At 43.5% G+C, this 16372-nt stretch overlaps 4 protein-coding genes and 1 non-coding gene across 5 annotated transcripts; 2 read left to right on the forward strand and 3 right to left on the reverse strand.

The window, feature by feature from the left end:
- The first annotated feature begins 756 nt into the window (after positions 1–756).
- On the forward strand, positions 757–2707 carry F4817DRAFT_105171 (uncharacterized protein). Its single transcript, XM_049297391.1, has one exon. The coding sequence runs from the start codon at positions 993–995 to the stop codon at positions 2043–2045; it is 1053 nt and encodes a 350-aa protein (XP_049159044.1). The 5' UTR covers positions 757–992; the 3' UTR covers positions 2046–2707.
- F4817DRAFT_337208 (uncharacterized protein) lies at positions 2492–7692 on the forward strand. The gene is made up of 3 exons (XM_049303258.1): positions 2492–2664; positions 2751–7035; positions 7103–7692. The coding sequence occupies exons 2-3, from the start codon at positions 2775–2777 to the stop codon at positions 7258–7260; spliced, it is 4419 nt and encodes a 1472-aa protein (XP_049159045.1). The 5' UTR covers positions 2492–2664; positions 2751–2774; the 3' UTR covers positions 7261–7692.
- Positions 7693–7879: 187 nt separating this feature from the next.
- F4817DRAFT_365276 (ankyrin) lies at positions 7880–10507 on the reverse strand (the record flags this gene model as incomplete). Its single annotated transcript, XM_049306849.1, has 4 exons — positions 9553–10507; positions 9188–9510; positions 8387–9148; positions 7880–7958 (listed from the first exon to the last, which is right to left on the reverse strand). Exons 1-4 carry the CDS (start codon positions 10414–10416, stop codon positions 7880–7882), a joined length of 2028 nt encoding a protein of 675 aa, XP_049159046.1. The 5' UTR covers positions 10417–10507.
- Positions 10508–12792: 2285 nt separating this feature from the next.
- F4817DRAFT_t90 lies at positions 12793–12893 on the reverse strand. The gene has a single exon. It is a non-coding gene; the product is annotated as a tRNA-Arg (tRNA).
- A 298-nt stretch (positions 12894–13191) lies between these two features.
- Positions 13192–16123, reverse strand: F4817DRAFT_337217 (P-loop containing nucleoside triphosphate hydrolase protein). Its single transcript, XM_049303259.1, has 3 exons — positions 14866–16123; positions 13671–14812; positions 13192–13615 (listed from the first exon to the last, which is right to left on the reverse strand). The coding sequence occupies exons 1-3, from the start codon at positions 15484–15486 to the stop codon at positions 13489–13491; spliced, it is 1890 nt and encodes a 629-aa protein (XP_049159047.1). The 5' UTR covers positions 15487–16123; the 3' UTR covers positions 13192–13488.
- Positions 16124–16372: the final 249 nt, after the last annotated feature.

Raw genomic sequence — 16372 nt, forward strand, 5'->3', positions numbered from 1 at the left:
ATGCTGCCATGCTGCCATGCTGCCATGGAAAGTAGGTACGATGTCCACAGTCTTAGTGCGAATCCTCATTGGATATTTACCTGAGGTACAATACAATTCATACAATTCAGTATGCTTGAAGAAGTCATCGTCATCGCATCGGCCCTCACCTGCTCTTTCGCTCGTCTCTCTCTCGTTTCTCGTCTCTCGTCTCTCGTCTCTCGACCCTTCCACCTGAAAGTCCTGCACCCTTCTCTTGTCGTCTCTCTTGCCTGCCCCTTTCACTTTTTTGATTTCTTCGCTGTTTCCTTTCCCCCCTTTTTCCTCATTCTATCTTCTTCCTATTTCCTTGGTGCTATTTTCCCCTTGCATCGCATAAGGTGTAGTTTTCGCATCAACCCGCATCGTCGCATTCACTAGCCCTATAAACATACCCGCCTACCATCATCACCCAGCTTCGAATGTATCGCTAGCTATGATTTAGACTAGAGTTTCGCCCCGATCGGTTCAAACTATTACAGAATTCAGTGTCCGCTCTGAACTAGCCTTGTTGGAGTTTGCATCTCTCAAAGCAGTCTTCTTGCCGATGCGCATATCCTTTGCGACAAAGAACTACTGTAGACAAATACCTACCTATCTACCGTAGCCTCTAAACCTAAATATTCTGGCCGCCCACGTCACGACAACGAGATCCCACCATACTAATAGAACGATCGCACGTTTCCTTCAGCCATCTTCTGGACGTATCTTGGCCAGATTCGCTCATCTATTTGTAACCGAATTTCCTCCGTTTTCTCCGCTGTCGAATCCCAAGGCGTCAGCCTCTTGTCTTACCCCCGTCACGTCGCACCCAAGTTACGATGAGTTAGGAACATAAGACAAGTATAAAATCAGCTACCGGTCCAGCGAAGAAGGAAGTGTGTAAGTGTGTGTGTGTGTGAGAAAGAGAGAGAGAGAGAGAGAGAGAGAGAGTATGTGAATAACGAGCAAGCGAGCAATTGAATGTTGAGAAGATGGCGTCGAATGGGTTTCATGCAACTGTCCTCCACCGCGTAAACGACGATAATCATAGCGACGACGGTAGAGATGGCAATTCGAGTGGCGTTACTCCTACATCGCAACTAGGATCACTATCAAGACCAAGAATAGGGTCTAGCAATAACAATAATACCAGTACCGGTACGGGGATGGGGATGGGAATGGGGATGACATATTCAGATACGCTAGGACCACGTTTCTCCAATTCTACCAATTCTACCAATTCTACCGGCAAAGGCTACGCGAATGACCTGAACCTTGACGCCAATACTAATTCCAATCCCATTACCCACGCAGCCGCAGCCGCAGCCCAGGCTCAAGCTCAAGCTCAAGCGCAAGTACCAACCCACGTAAATCAAGCCGCTCGCGGCCACGGCCACGGCCACACCCACATCCACACCTACAATGGGCACACTGGTGCCGGTTCAAGCAGCAGTACCAGCAACAATAGGAATAGCAATAACACATCTCCGACCGTTACGGCCTCGACAAAACCACTAGATTTTCGTCAGCCCGCCGCCACTACTACTACAACAACTACTACTACAACCAACAATCATAATCCCACCACCACTTCTTCTTCCTCATTCCTCCATTCTCCATCGCCAAAAAACAACTTGTCCGTCGCATCCATCACGACTCCTGCATCGCCTACATCGAGATCGACGACGCGACCGCCACCCACTACAACCACTTCCCTCGCGCATCCCTATAGTAACGCGTCGCATCAATTATCAACTTCTTCATCGACACTGTTGGCGCCCTCATCTTCCTTACCTCCTCTGGCTCCTCCGCCGGGAGCCTTGAGCTCAATTATGGCATCATCGTCTGCCATGTCGTCTACGAATGGTGCAAGTGCATCGCCGCTGCAACCTCCTAAGACCTCAGGCCATCTCTCGCCGCCTGATTACCATCAACCGTCCAGAGAAAAAGCATCAGGGAGTTTTTATGACCCGCTTACCGATACAACCAGGGAGAGGAGAGTGTCCGACAACTGGTCCAAGCAGGTGCAGGTAAGCTTTAAATAAAAAATATTCTACATTCCCACTCTCAATACCCGAACACAACTTTAGAGCTTTTTAAGCATTTTACATTATGTTGGCCGAATGTGTCTTAACATATTTTTGACACCACAAAATCTTAAATATGGGTTATTAGCAACTCAGACCTTCTCTTATATATATTCATTCCAAAGTACCTACATAAGTTTGCTTAGTGGCAGTGCGAGCATCCATAACGTTTTGTTCGGTGTTCGCCCCGGGACAAGGAACATCATCAATCAATTTTTTTTTATTGCAACCAATCTGTCATTAGGAACCATCGACATTTTCCTTAACTAACCTTGGTCACTTTCAGCGATCTGACCCATATGATTTTTCGCAGTCCAAGACGGAATATTACAATGGTTACGGCTCACCTTCGCCTGTGAATGCAAAATATCCACGAAGCCCGCATTCACACTCGCACCCCAAAAACGACGGTCGACCGATTAGCCCTTCCAACAAAGCCCTTAATTTGGGTTCTCCCCCCTCGCGTCACAACCGCACTGCACTAGATTCCATCACATCTACCAATCGCAACATCTCTTCAACACCGGCACCGTCACTGCCATCACTATTAAACCCGGAACCAACATCATCATCAAATGTATGTGATTAGTAACGTTCCTTGGTCTTTATCTAATACTAGCACGCGATAATGATAATGATTGCTGACCTCCCCCTTTTTTTAAGACTCCTAGCCGTGCAGCAGAGCTGATGTCCTTCTCCAACATCCTTTCCAGCGCCGAACCTCTTCCGAAGCCTAGGGCTCCCATCATGACGGAACTTAAGGAGAAGCCAGCTCGCAAGAGCAAAGGACGCGAGTCGATTTTGAAGGACTCTGAAAGTAGTTCTAGAAAAGACTCGCGTCGCGCGTCTGCGAACCACGCGAAGGAAACCCCTTCAAGAGCCCCCAAGAGGCAGGCCAATGGCCAGATCAAGCCGAAGACCCTCTCGGCCGACAAAGAAAAGAAGATCCAGAGTCTGCTTGACCAACTCGATGCCGAGATGGAAGATGTCGACCTATCCGAGCTCGAAGCCGAAGAGGAATTCTTCCACGGACGTTTAAAGAAGCGTAGGTTAGACGTTGAACAGATGGAAGATGATGACCATGTTCGTCGAAGAAGAGACTTAGCTATGTCGCTGTCAAGCAAGTTGAATGAACATGCGAGCTATGGCAGGCGTCGATACGACACGCTCCACTACGATGATGCCTTGCAAGAAGTCCGAGAACGCGAGATTTACGCCGAGAAAGAGCGCAAGAAGGACATGCAACGTAAGCGACGTAGAGAAAAGTCTATGCAGGTCACCATCGAGCAGAAGGAAGCGGCTTTGGCGAAGGCACTTGCTGCCGAAGACGATGCCGAGCGAGCGAAGTGGTTACGAGACGCGGAACGTGCCAATAAAAAGGCGCAGCAAACAAAGCTGATCTTGCAAAAGGGTATAAAGGGTCCGGCACGCAACTTGGCACCGCTTGAGCTAAATCTAGAAGGTGGCACGATGTCGACTTTCCAGGCGACCGATCTCGAGACTGGCTCTAAGAGCAAGAGCAAGGGCCGTAGTGGCAACCGTCCGAAGAAGTCGAAGGAGCAGAAACAGGCAGAGAAGGATTCGGCTATTGCCGCTCAAGCTGCTCTAGATGCGGGCGAAGAGTTGCCTAGCAAAGAAGAGACCAAGATCCGCATAAAGTTAAGCAAGTCGTCGTCCAAGGAGCCCAAAGAGAAGGAGAAGGAATCTAAGGACGCCCCTACTAAGGACCCGAAGGAGAAGGAGAAGTCCGTCGAAGAGCCTCCACTTAACCCTCTCGAAGCCAAGTTTCAATCCAAAGGCTACAACCAGATCTATGATCAGATCTGGCGCGACCTCGCACGCAAAGATGTTCCAAAGACATTTAAGCTGGCGAGCGATTCATATGGCACGAAGGCTTCGAATCTTAAGAAGACTGCTATCTTGGCTTCGAAAGAGGCTAAGCGTTGGCAACTTCGTACCAATAAAGGCACTAAAGACCTCCAGGCTCGTGCAAAGCGTTGTATGCGCGATATGATGGGCTTCTGGAAGCGCAACGAACGCGAGGAGCGCGATCTTCGCAAGGCAGCAGAGCGTCAGGAACTTGAGAATGCTCGTAAAGAGGAAGCCGACCGCGAAGCTGCCCGCCAGAAGAGGAAGCTTAACTTCTTGATCTCCCAGACGGAGTTGTATTCGCACTTTATCGGCAAGAAAATCAAGACGGACGAAGTCGAGCGTAGTACTGATAACCCAGATATCGCGCCGGATGCCAATGCTGCTGCCAAGTCCACTGATGTTGATGTTGGTGAACCATCGGGTTCTGTCGGCAGGAAGGTTACTGATTTTAAGAATCTGAACTTCGACGCTGAGGATGAAGAGACGCTAAGACAAGCAGCCGTGGCAAATGCTCAGAATGCTATTGCAGAGGCACAGGCGAAGGCACGAAGCTTCAATAAGCCCGACAATGACATGGACGAGGACGGCGAAATGAACTTCCAGAATCCAACTGGTCTTGGCGATGTGACGGTCGAGCAGCCTAAGCTGCTGAACTGCCAGCTCAAGGAGTACCAGGTGAAGGGTCTAAACTGGCTTGCCAATCTCTACGAACAAGGCATCAACGGCATTCTGGCAGACGAAATGGGTCTCGGAAAGACGGTTCAATCTATCTCTGTCATGGCCTACCTCGCCGAGGTCCACGATATCTGGGGCCCGTACCTTGTAGTTGCGCCTGCCTCTACTTTACACAACTGGCAGCAGGAGATAGCTAAATTCGTCCCAGAATTCAAGGTTCTCCCGTATTGGGGTACTGCTGGCGACCGAAAAGTGCTCCGCAAGTTCTGGGACCGTAAGCATAACACATACCGTAAAGACGCACCTTTCCACGTCCTCGTTACATCGTATCAGCTTGTCGTCTCGGATGTTTCTTATTTCCAGAAGATGCGTTGGCAATATATGATCCTCGATGAAGCGCAAGCTATCAAGAGCTCTCAAAGCTCGCGTTGGAAGTGCCTGCTTGGGTTCCACTGTCGTAACCGATTACTTCTTACCGGTACTCCGATTCAGAACAACATGCAGGAACTTTGGGCTCTTCTACATTTCATCATGCCTTCTTTGTTTGACTCGCACGACGAATTCAGCGAATGGTTTTCCAAGGATATCGAGTCACACGCCCAGAGCAATACGACGCTTAATGAGGACCAGCTTAGGCGGCTGCATTTGATTCTCAAGCCGTTTATGTTGCGCCGAGTCAAGAAGCATGTACAAAAGGAACTTGGCGACAAGATCGAGCTCGACGTGTTCTGCGAGCTTACTTACCGACAGCGCGCTTACTATAGAAACTTACGGAACCAGATTAGTATCATGGATCTCATTGAGAAAGCGACGCTCGGGGACGATCAGGACTCGGGTACATTGATGAATCTCGTCATGCAGTTCCGAAAAGTTTGTAACCATCCCGACTTGTTCGAGCGTGCTGATACGGCGAGTCCCTTCTTCACTGGTTACTTCGCTGAAACTGCTTCATTTGTACGCGAAGGAAATAACGTCGCGGTTGGTTATTCGACTCGCAATCTTATTGACTACCAGTTGCCGCGCCTTGTTTGGACCGAAGGTGGTCGGTTGTACAAGGCCGGGAAAGACAACGAGAAGGCGGGTTTCAGGAGCAGATACCTAAACCATCTTATGAACATCTGGGCCCCTGAAAACGTACGCGAAAGCACCTCCGGTAGTGACGGGTTTTCCTTCCTTCGATTTGCCGATGCCAGCCCGGAAGACGTCTACAAAGCCAGCCATCAGGATGTATTTTCGCGAGCTGCGGACCTAATTAAGAAACAGAACCGACTTGGCCGTATGAATGTGATCTACGACGAGCCTGGCGAGGATAACTATACCCCTGCCCACGCCCTGTTCCAGATCACGGCACGATCGGATCGGAAACCTCTAGCAGAGATAACGAGCGGGGGTGTGCTCGATAATCTCATGAATGTCTCTCGGGGGACGTGGCGAGATTTGGGTCTAGGCCGGCTTGAGCAAGCAGCTTTGCCCGGTGCTTCCGCTCCGCCTATACAGGTTTCATGCGAGGGTACCCGAGCACCAGTCGTCGAGCGCGAGGATACGCTGTTCAACATGAAAATGCGAAAGATTCTGTATGGACCTAACCAGCCGGAAGAGAAGGCTCTTGTTTTGCGGAATGTCCCAGTCGAACGATACCCGCCACCCGCGATGCTTCCTCAGCCCGATAACGAGAAGCGGCGATTCACAAATATTACCGTCCCTAGCATGCATCGTTTCGTCACCGATAGCGGGAAGCTTGCTAAATTAGATCACCTGTTGTTCAAGCTGAAGGAGGAAGGCCACCGTGTGCTACTATACTTCCAGATGACGAGAATGATTGACCTTATGGAGGAGTACCTCACTTACCGTAACTATAAATACTGCCGCTTAGATGGTTCTACGAAGCTGGAGGATCGTCGTGATACCGTTCATGATTTCCAGACACGCCCTGAAATATTCATCTTTCTACTATCGACTCGTGCTGGTGGTCTGGGTATCAATCTTACGTCTGCCGATACGGTTATTTTCTACGACAGCGATTGGAATCCTACTATTGATTCGCAAGCTATGGATCGTGCACATCGTCTCGGACAGACCAAACAAGTCACCGTTTACCGTCTCATAACCCGTGGGACCATTGAAGAACGTATTCGGAAGCGTGCGATGCAGAAAGAAGAAGTGCAGCGAGTTGTTATCCAAGGAGGCGGCGCTCGGGGTGTTGACTTTAGCGGACGTCGCCCAGCTGAAAATCGCAACCGCGACATTGCTATGTGGCTTGCCGACGACGAACAGGCCGAGCTCATTGAGCAGCGTGAAAAAGAGTTGCTTGAAAGTGGCGAGCTGGATAAAGCAACGAAGAAACGGGGTGGCAACAAACGAAAGCGGGAGGCTGTCAGTCTGGATGAGATGTATCACGAGGGTAAGTCAAGCCGTCTGCCTATATCACTTGAGTTTATCGAAGCGAATCACTAACTGTATCCTTGCAGGCGAGGGTCATTTCGACGATGGTAATAAGCCTTCTGGCACTGCCACTCCAGTGGAAGCCGGAGACGCAAAAGCTGCAAAGAAACGAAAAGGAGGCAGTAAGAAGGCCAAGACGACAAAGCAGCGACTTGCCATTGCTGATGGCGAGATTGATATTTAACCCGGTGTCAAGAATAATTGCTTGACATGAAAATGGGAATAGCGCTTCTTGAAACAGAAGTTTAGGGCCGAGGACCTTGTACAAAATAAGAGGAGTGATACGGCGTTACATTGGCATCGATTTTACGTGCAGGTCAGGCTCTCGGCGGGACGAATACATACAGAGATTCATAGAGCTTTAGTTAATCGTCATTTTTGCAAGGAGAGAAAGGGGGAGGTGGTCTAAAAGTCGTCGTATTAGGAGGTTAGACTTTGCAAACCGGAATACTCTTCCGAACATATCTTCTTTCTTTTTTTGCTGTGGACAATGGCCCGCTGTATCGTTGTAGGATTACGATTAGAAGGGCAGACCTCGTGGAATCTACCATTGTGCACGCACGCCTACTTATTAAGGTGAGGAGCTAAAATGGCAATAATAAATGCGATACTAGAAGCTTTATGCCCGGTCTGTTGCTCAAGTGAAATGCGTAGTAAGGAGTTTATATTTACTAAAATCATGATTGAGGTGGCAATGTCTTTGGGGATGCTTTTCAGGTAGGTATTGAAAAAGTCGGTGGCTGTGGGGTATCGTAGAGACTCGATTGTAAAGGGAGGTGATGTGCTTAACATTGGCTTTATTTCTAAATGGCGGTTCGCGAGTCATGATAGGAGCTGTATGAAGGAGCAATGATGATAAGGGCATATATAAGATTTCCACCACTTAAAAGTGGAGTAGTAGAATCTTTACCAATACAACATTCTACCTCTTAATATTTCAGAGCCTGCTAATTAAATATTTCATTGTCTAGACTTTAACAACGTAAACTATTATATTAGCTTTATACGTTTTGTTCATAACCACTAGTTATCCTTCAAAAATTCTTCAAAAATTACTAGTGTTGGAGTGACAAGGTTCTGTATGTATTGCTTGATTGGTCTGATTAGATTAGGTAAGAAAGTGGGAGATCTACCAAGTAGGAGATTATCTATTTATGTACATGTGTGTGGACCCTGCGTGGGCGGTGTGTGTTGGCACAACCCTAGTCACGTCACGTGGTCAACCGTAGACTATTATCTCAACATCTAGTTCCTCCGCCTTGTCCTCCATGTTAAGTTGTTTCAACCCTTCCATCATTTCGGCTTGGAACTTTTCCGAGCGACCAGGAATATTTGGGACGCATTCGAGGAACGTCTTTGGATCAGGTCGCATTTCAGGGGCTGAATGATACCATATTTTTTCGGCCATCCAATAAGAACAGTTATGTAAAGCAAATTCAAACGCCGAGTACTTTTCTTTCTCATGTGAAGTCTTTGTGTGCTTCTCACTATGGCAAGCCGAATGTCTTGTTGGCGAGAATGGATCAGCACCGTGTTGTAGAAGCACTAAAACAGAGTCAGGGAATGAGTAATAGGGTGAACACTCTTTCAATGCATTGAGTAGGAGTGTTTCCCCATTTTTCGACATGAAATTTACATCTACATTCTTAATGCCCCTCAGGAGCTTGTCAATGGCAGTAGGGTAGAGTGCTTTAATAGCGTAATCTAGCCACTGAGGGTTTTGCTGCCAAATACAGGGTTCAACAAGGTCGAGCAGGTATTTGATAACTGTACAATCGACTCTTCTTTCAAAGGCGTCTGTAATTAGACTAGGTATCTTTTGTGTCGGAAAACCCATGTCTAATATTCTAGCAAGCCACCCGTTGTGTACAAGACGTGCATGGGGTAAAGAACTTAACACAGCCAGGTTTATGTCCTCAGTAGTATGTAGCTTGGCACCTCTGCTCATGAGGATGGTCAGATGTTCAGGGTCAGCAACATGCCTCAGATATTTCGAGTCGGCGACTAACTCTTTTAGAAGGTCGTCAAGATGACTGTGGTTAAGCATGGACTTGACAGCCATGGCTGCCATCCTTTGCATCCGGTGACCGTAGTCGTGACGGAATATCCACGAAAGGAATGAACGCCCATCGGACAAAGGGGTGTCTATTCTGCTACCACTTTTCAGCAATGTTTCCACCTTCTTTACGAAAAGGTATATGCTGCGATGATTATTTGCCATGAAGTCGAAGATATAGTCTCGTTTTAAAGACTCTTCTCCATGCTTATCAGCTTTCATAGCTAGGACACAGGACATCATTTTTGCATCTCCATGTATGATCGCCTCCTCTAACGGCTCGTACCCATAAATGTATCTTTCCGTTAGGTCGGCACCGGCATCGACGAGTCTTTGAAGCATAGACCATTGCATTGAATTCCTGAACATTATGTTCCTCTTGAATTTCGTGTGCATAAGGGTGTGAATAGGATATCTGACTCCCCCCTGTGGGTGGTCTGGTTTAATCTTTGAGCCAGCATCAAGTAACATATTTGCGTGTTGAAATCTCCCATTATAAAGTGTCGTCGTGAGTGGAAGCTTACCATTAACTTCGTTGTTGACGTCGGCTCCGAGGTTTATCAACGTCTCGAGCATTTTGGTATTTTGGTCTAGTATTTGCGCGTACTCCATTGCATAATGCAGGGGAGTATAACCTTCGTAGTCTTTTAAGTCAACGGATATTCCCAGATTTTGTACGAGATATTCTACTACTTTGACCATGTCTCGACAAGCCGCGTAGTGTAGGACCGACCTAAAATTAAGCCGTTCTCCCATGACAAAAGATACATTGGCGCCATGAGATAATAGGAGTATAGCAATATCCTCCATCTTATTGTTGATTGAAACAAGTAATGCTGGACATCCCTCTATCATAGTCCGCTTCCATCTAGGTTGATATCCCGTGAAATCACCCAAGCAAAAATCATAGTCCCACCTGTTTAAAAATTTCTCGGATGTTTCTTGGAGAGGAGTGCCACGGTCCAGCAGCCATGTAACAATCTCGCGGCGACAGTTTTGGCAAGCCATCAGTAGTAGGTGATGCCAAGATTCCGGCTCTAGGCGGAACAAGACTGCAATTTTTAGAGTATCGAGATTTCCGTGCTTCGCTGCATAATTAAATAAAGTGCCGTCCATATGCTTTACGTTGTAGACGTATAGAATGCGATTGATTACTTTATGTAACCACCGATTTACAAGGGATAAGCTTGCCAGATCTTTTTGGCGCAATATGGTACCTGACCTGACTTCCGCCGTTGCGATCATTTGTAGAAGCTCAACTGGAAGATCCATAAGTTTAGCCATGATGATGAATTATTAGAGTAGTTGCCTTTGGGTAATTGAGATGGTGAAAATGGGTAAGAATTTGCAAGGCGTTGGCAAATATATAGAAAACTAGAGGCCGGCTGGATAGGGGGAAGCCGGTGGGATGAGAATGAAATTGTGCGACTCTATTTTATAGAAATGTTTTACCTAATATATGACAAAGGGATTGAACAGGTTTATATATTTTTATAGAGTGATTGTTCTGCTATCGTACATAGACTACAGGTAAACTTATTGCCTGATAAATCTTCCCATTGATAGGGTTAATTGAGAATTCCCTTTGGATGTTTATTCCATAGTTTAATCTAGACGTTATATGAATTTAGAAACTTCAATAAGTCAAAGCACCGTTACTAGGGCCACTTATGTAAAGGTTACTTCGAATTTTTAAACCTTTAAAATAAAGACTTTAACTTTAAATTAATAATATTTAATTAGATTAAATTTAATTAATTTACAATTTATTATATTTTAATGATAATATAATTTTTTATTACCGATTTAACCGATAAAACATTATTTTTAAAATTAACGTTAAAATTGTTAATTATAATTACATTATTTGATTTTTAAGCTTTTAATTGTTCCTTTTTTTTTATAATAACTTTAATATTTATAAACGTTAAATTTAAATCCGGTAATATTTTACGTTATTTTTACGGCTTTACATTTACTAGTGTTTTTTTTAAATAATCGGCGCGGGTTTTTATTATTGTTAATTTTACGGTAATATTATTAAATGTTTTATTAAATTTTTTAAATAAAAGTTTTATTACGGATTTTTTAAACGTTAAATCGATTTTAGTTAATTTATTTATTAAAATATTAAGATTTTATAAATTTAAAAGCGTTTTTAAATGTATAAAAGCCATTTTTTCGATAAAATTAAATGTTTTAAAGTTAAAAATTAAGCTTAAAATTGTTAAGGTAACGCCGGGAACTTTCCGAAATATAAACCGGTAATTTAACGGTTTATTACGATTTTTAAAATAAATACCCGTAACTTTTTAACTAATTAATATATTATTTTTAATTAACCGTTTTTTTTATATTATTTAATAAATTATAATAAATTTTTTTTTATTAAAATTATTATTATAATATAACTGGCATATTTTAGTAAATTTATAATAATAATTTTATTTTATAAATAAAAATATATTTACGTTAATAATTTGTAAAACGTGTAACAAATGCGCCGGGATAAAAATAACGTAAACTTTATTTATAAAACATTTTTAAAAAAATTTTAAAATTATATAATTATTATAACCGTTTAAAATTAATAATTTTTATTATTATTAATTTAACGGTTTTGTTTTTTTTAAAAAGATTTTACGAAATTATTAAAATGTAATATTATTATTAATTTAATTATTAAAAAACGTAATAAATTGTTAACTTTTAAATTTAACGTTTTTATTATTAAAAAATTACTATTATTATACGTTTTTACTTATATATATAATAAAAAAATTTAAAAATCGGTTATTATTATTAACGCATTTAATTAATAACGTTTAAATTTTATTACTATGGTTTTAAACGATAATATATTTTTTATAAACTTTCCCGATAATTATTCCGTTATTTTTAACTTTTTCTATTATTTTTATTTCGTTAACGTTATATATACGATCGGGGAAAATATTAACAATACGGAAAGTTTTAAATTAATTGAAAAAAATATTAATATTATTAATTATAACGTTATTAACGCGTTTATAATTAATTAAATAAACTTTAACCGTTTTTACATTAAAATAACGGGTTATAAATTGTATATGTTAATATATATTAAAAATAATAAATTAACAATTATAAATTAATAACTTTTTAATAATATTTTTAAATTAATATAAAAATAACGCGTGGTTAATACGGTTTAACGTAATAATTTATTTAATTAATTTATTTTTTTAATATTTAAATAATTTTTAACGATTTTTTAAATATTTTTTTCGTATTTTATGGCTTAATATTCGATTTATAAAATAATACCGTAAAATAAAATGTTTTTTAAACGTTTATTATAAAAATATATTTTCAAAAATATCGTTTATTATTATAACACAATATAATTAAATTAAAAAAGTAAACATTTTAAAATCGTTAAAAAATAAAAAATTAAATGATAAGTTTTATTTTTTAATTAATTTAAAATTGGTTTAATTATATAATAATTCATATGTAAACTTTATCGCGAACGCGTCGCGTTTTTAAAATGGCTTTTACACGGGTGGCCCCAGTGACGGTGCTTTGACTTACCAGAGTAGAAGGAGATGAAAAAAAAAAAGGGTCACGGAAATGACGAGAATGCACGGCTGCATTGTTCAATATAGCATCAAAAAAAAATGACCACCCTGGGGCTCGAACCCAGAATCTCCTGATAACTGTCAAGCATATTTTATCATGCTCGATCGTAGTCAGACGCCTTACCATTGGGCCAAGCGGCCTTTAGTGCTTGTTGAAAATTTGTTTGCCATTGGCATACATATAGGCAGTAATTAGCGTGAGGGGAAATCTCATGGGAACAGCGCGTCTTCACATGGACAGGCCAATTTCCGAACCATAGAAGATATCAACATGTAGAATTTTAAGAGTCGTAGTAAAATATGGCGCTTCGCTAGCTACCTATTATTTATAATACCATAACAGCAATAATAATATTGGTGGCAATAGTAACCGCAGCTTATCATTTACAAGGTACATACAACATCATACTAGATCACATTTATATATCAGTCACATATCTAAGGCAGAATTTTTTTAAATTCATCTAGTCTATTCCTATGTGCGAAATTACGGCGCATATTCGCGCCGGCTCTCCGCGGTTCCTGAAAGCCCCTTTTGAAAGCAAAGCTTTTTGATTCAAGGCTGTTGCGGCTCCATGCCTCGTTGCCCAATCTATAGACCTCCGAGCCGCGACCTTGTATGTACGTATGCGCTCTCCTTTTCCGTACCACCTTTATAGTACGATCATCACTCGTAAACGAGAGCATCTCTGCATAATTAACCGGGCTAAATGAGCATCGTGGAAAATGGTACGTCTTAAACTGCACCGGCAGCCAACATCTTCTTGCGCAGATAGTTCTTGTACTCTCCTATCGAACCGTCCCACGGCTTGATCGATCGGTTTTCACACACTAAGATTTGCTTTGCAATCTTGTCGAGCAATCTATTATACGCGTTAGCAATTGTTAATATGCATTAGAATTAAGGGTGATTCTTACCTGAAGTCGTGAGAAACGACAATTACACCACCGCTATATGCGTCGATAGCGTCTGCTAAAGCATCGATCGAGGGGATATCTAGACCGTTTGTAGGTTCGTCAAGGAGAAGCATGTTTGGCGAATCAATAGCAAGCAGAGCGAAGACGATTCGACTCTTTTGACCTTCGGATAGCGTACCCATCAGCGCGGTTTGAACGGGACCAGAGACTCCGTATCTACCAAGGCATTGTCGCCAGTATTGGTAGTCCTGCGATTTGTCACGGTACCTGTCACGGACAAAGTCCAGAGCACTCTTGGTTAAGTCAAGCTGCTCGGCGCTGTGTTGAGAGTACAAGCCGAGCTTCAGATGAGTGTGGCGACGGACGGATCCACTGGTCGGAGAGAGCTTTCCGGTCATTAGACGTAACAGTGTACTCTTTCCGACACCGTTGGGGCCGACAAGGGCTGTTCGGGAGTCCATGTCGAAACCGAGATCGATGTTGCGGTACAGGTCGTCCTTGGCTTCACCCGAGTACGAAAACGTGACATCGTCAAACGACAAGACAGGAGGGGGTAGCTTGTCGACATCTGTGAATCTGAACTTGAATTCTCTCTCTTCTTTGACTTCCTCGATGAGGCCATCGGCAATCATCTTGTCGAGAATCTTCTGTCGGGACTTGGCCTGTCGCACCAAGTTGGCGTAGGTACCTGCGCTGGCGATGAACTCCTTGATGTGCTTGATCTCCTCCTGCTGCTTCTTGTAGGCCGTCATCTGATTGGTCTCTTGTTCCTTGCGGGTCTTGACGTAAGAGTCAAAGTTACCACCGTAGTACATGAGCTGCTGCTTTCGCATGTCAATCACTGTGGTACACACTCCATTCAAGAAATCCTGAGAGTGAGAGACGAGAATCAATGTACGTTCCCACTTCTTCAGATATTCTTCAAGCCACACGCACGCTTCAAGATCCAAATGCGCTGTCGGGTCATCAAGAAGTAATAAGGTAGGCTTAACGAAGAGCGCCTTAGCAAGGGCAACACGCATACGCCAACCACCAGACATGTCCTTCGTCTTCTTGTGAATGGTCTCCTTGTTAAATCCAAGACCCGTCAGGATAAGGGAGGCTCGGGTGGCGAAGGTGGAGGGATCCATCTTATCCATGTGCTGTTGTGTTCTGTTAGCATGAATTAACCGAATCGTATAAGGGGTATGCATACCTCGTAGATATCCATCAGCACAGGGCTGTCGGGGCCCTCATCCTCAAGCAGCTGTTCTGCTAGTTTGTCTAGACGATCCATCTCCTTTTCAGCTTCCTTGAGAACCCATTCAAGAGCACCTAAGTCAGAGGGCGGTGCACCCTCATTAAGGAGGTAAATGTCGACGTGGTCGGGAATGGGGTATTCTCGCGCAGCAATAGCCTTAAGTAGGGTACTCTTTCCGCAACCGTTCTCGCCCAGCAATCCGTATCGACGTCCGAATGAGAGTTCAAGGTTGGTTTCGTTGAGGAGGACACGGCCGTGGAAGGTTAAACTGGCGCTGATGATCTTCACGTCTCTGCTGGTGACCACGGATGCGAGGACACCAGTGGTGATACGATCGGAGAGGCCATGCTTGTCCTTTTGATTAGAAAGTGCCTTGACCTTCTCCATCTTAGCATCGTCGGTCGCGGGGACATCGTCGAGATCAGGAGGGTCATCGCCGGCGACGGAGCCAGCAGCGCTGGTGCTTTGGGATGCAGCCTTGGAACCGGCCTTAGATCTGGAGACAAGAGTCTTCTTCTCACCCTTGCCATCGGCTGCCTTCTTGGCGAGTCTCTTTTCCTTGGATGCGGAAACCATCTTGAATATTGGATTTTGTTATTCTACTCCTTTTTTTTTGTCTATCGCCGACCGTAGGAAGGAGATGGTGATGGTAATCTGATGCTGATATAGATGCAGATGACGATAGAGATGACGATAAGTAAAAGCGATTGAAGAAATCTACCCCGCTTAGGCTTATTTTTTTTATTTCTTGATAGCGACCACAGACGCAGGTCGTCAAATATGATCACAAGCAAATGTGACCGATTTAAACGAGAGAGTTGAATAAGTAGGTTTTTATCAAGGGAGAAAAAATGACCTATGACCTTGGAGAACAGTAAGAAAAAAAAAAGATTTATCCTCCGTAATCTTGTGTTTGTAGAAACAACGGACCTGGTGCAAGTCTTGGTGTTATCATTCTCTTTCAGCCTGTGCGCTGTTGTGGTTGTGTGGCTTGTTGGGTTGAGTCGTATTGTGGGGGCTTCCAAGGTTTATAGTGGAGCTAACAAATTTTCGCCCTTTCACAAGGAACATGGTAAAAATCTGAACAATAGCATTCGTTGATTCCGGGAATAACCTTATTCACGTGTAGATGCCTGAGGATATGAAGGTATGAAGGTAGTAGGTACTACGCACTATGTAATATACAGTGTACGTAAAATCATGTACTTCCTACCGCCACAAGAAAGTTGTTAGTGATGGTGGGGGCGGGGTCCGACCTGCACCGCTTTCGTCTTACCAACTTCGCTGACGTCAGAGTTAGCAACTTGAGGACATTAAATACATATTACCTGTTAAGGAATTATTCATTATACTGATATGCTGATATGCTGATATTCATAATATCACCTACTCGTTATATGGAAGGTATCAATAGGACGAATATTGGTCTCGATGCGTTACCCCTGAATCAGAGTCGCGATTC

The sequence above is a fragment of the Daldinia loculata genome (genome assembly GCF_022478755.1).
Source record: "Daldinia loculata strain CBS 113971 unplaced genomic scaffold F4817scaffold_24, whole genome shotgun sequence".
Lineage (NCBI taxonomy): Eukaryota > Fungi > Ascomycota > Sordariomycetes > Xylariales > Hypoxylaceae > Daldinia > Daldinia loculata.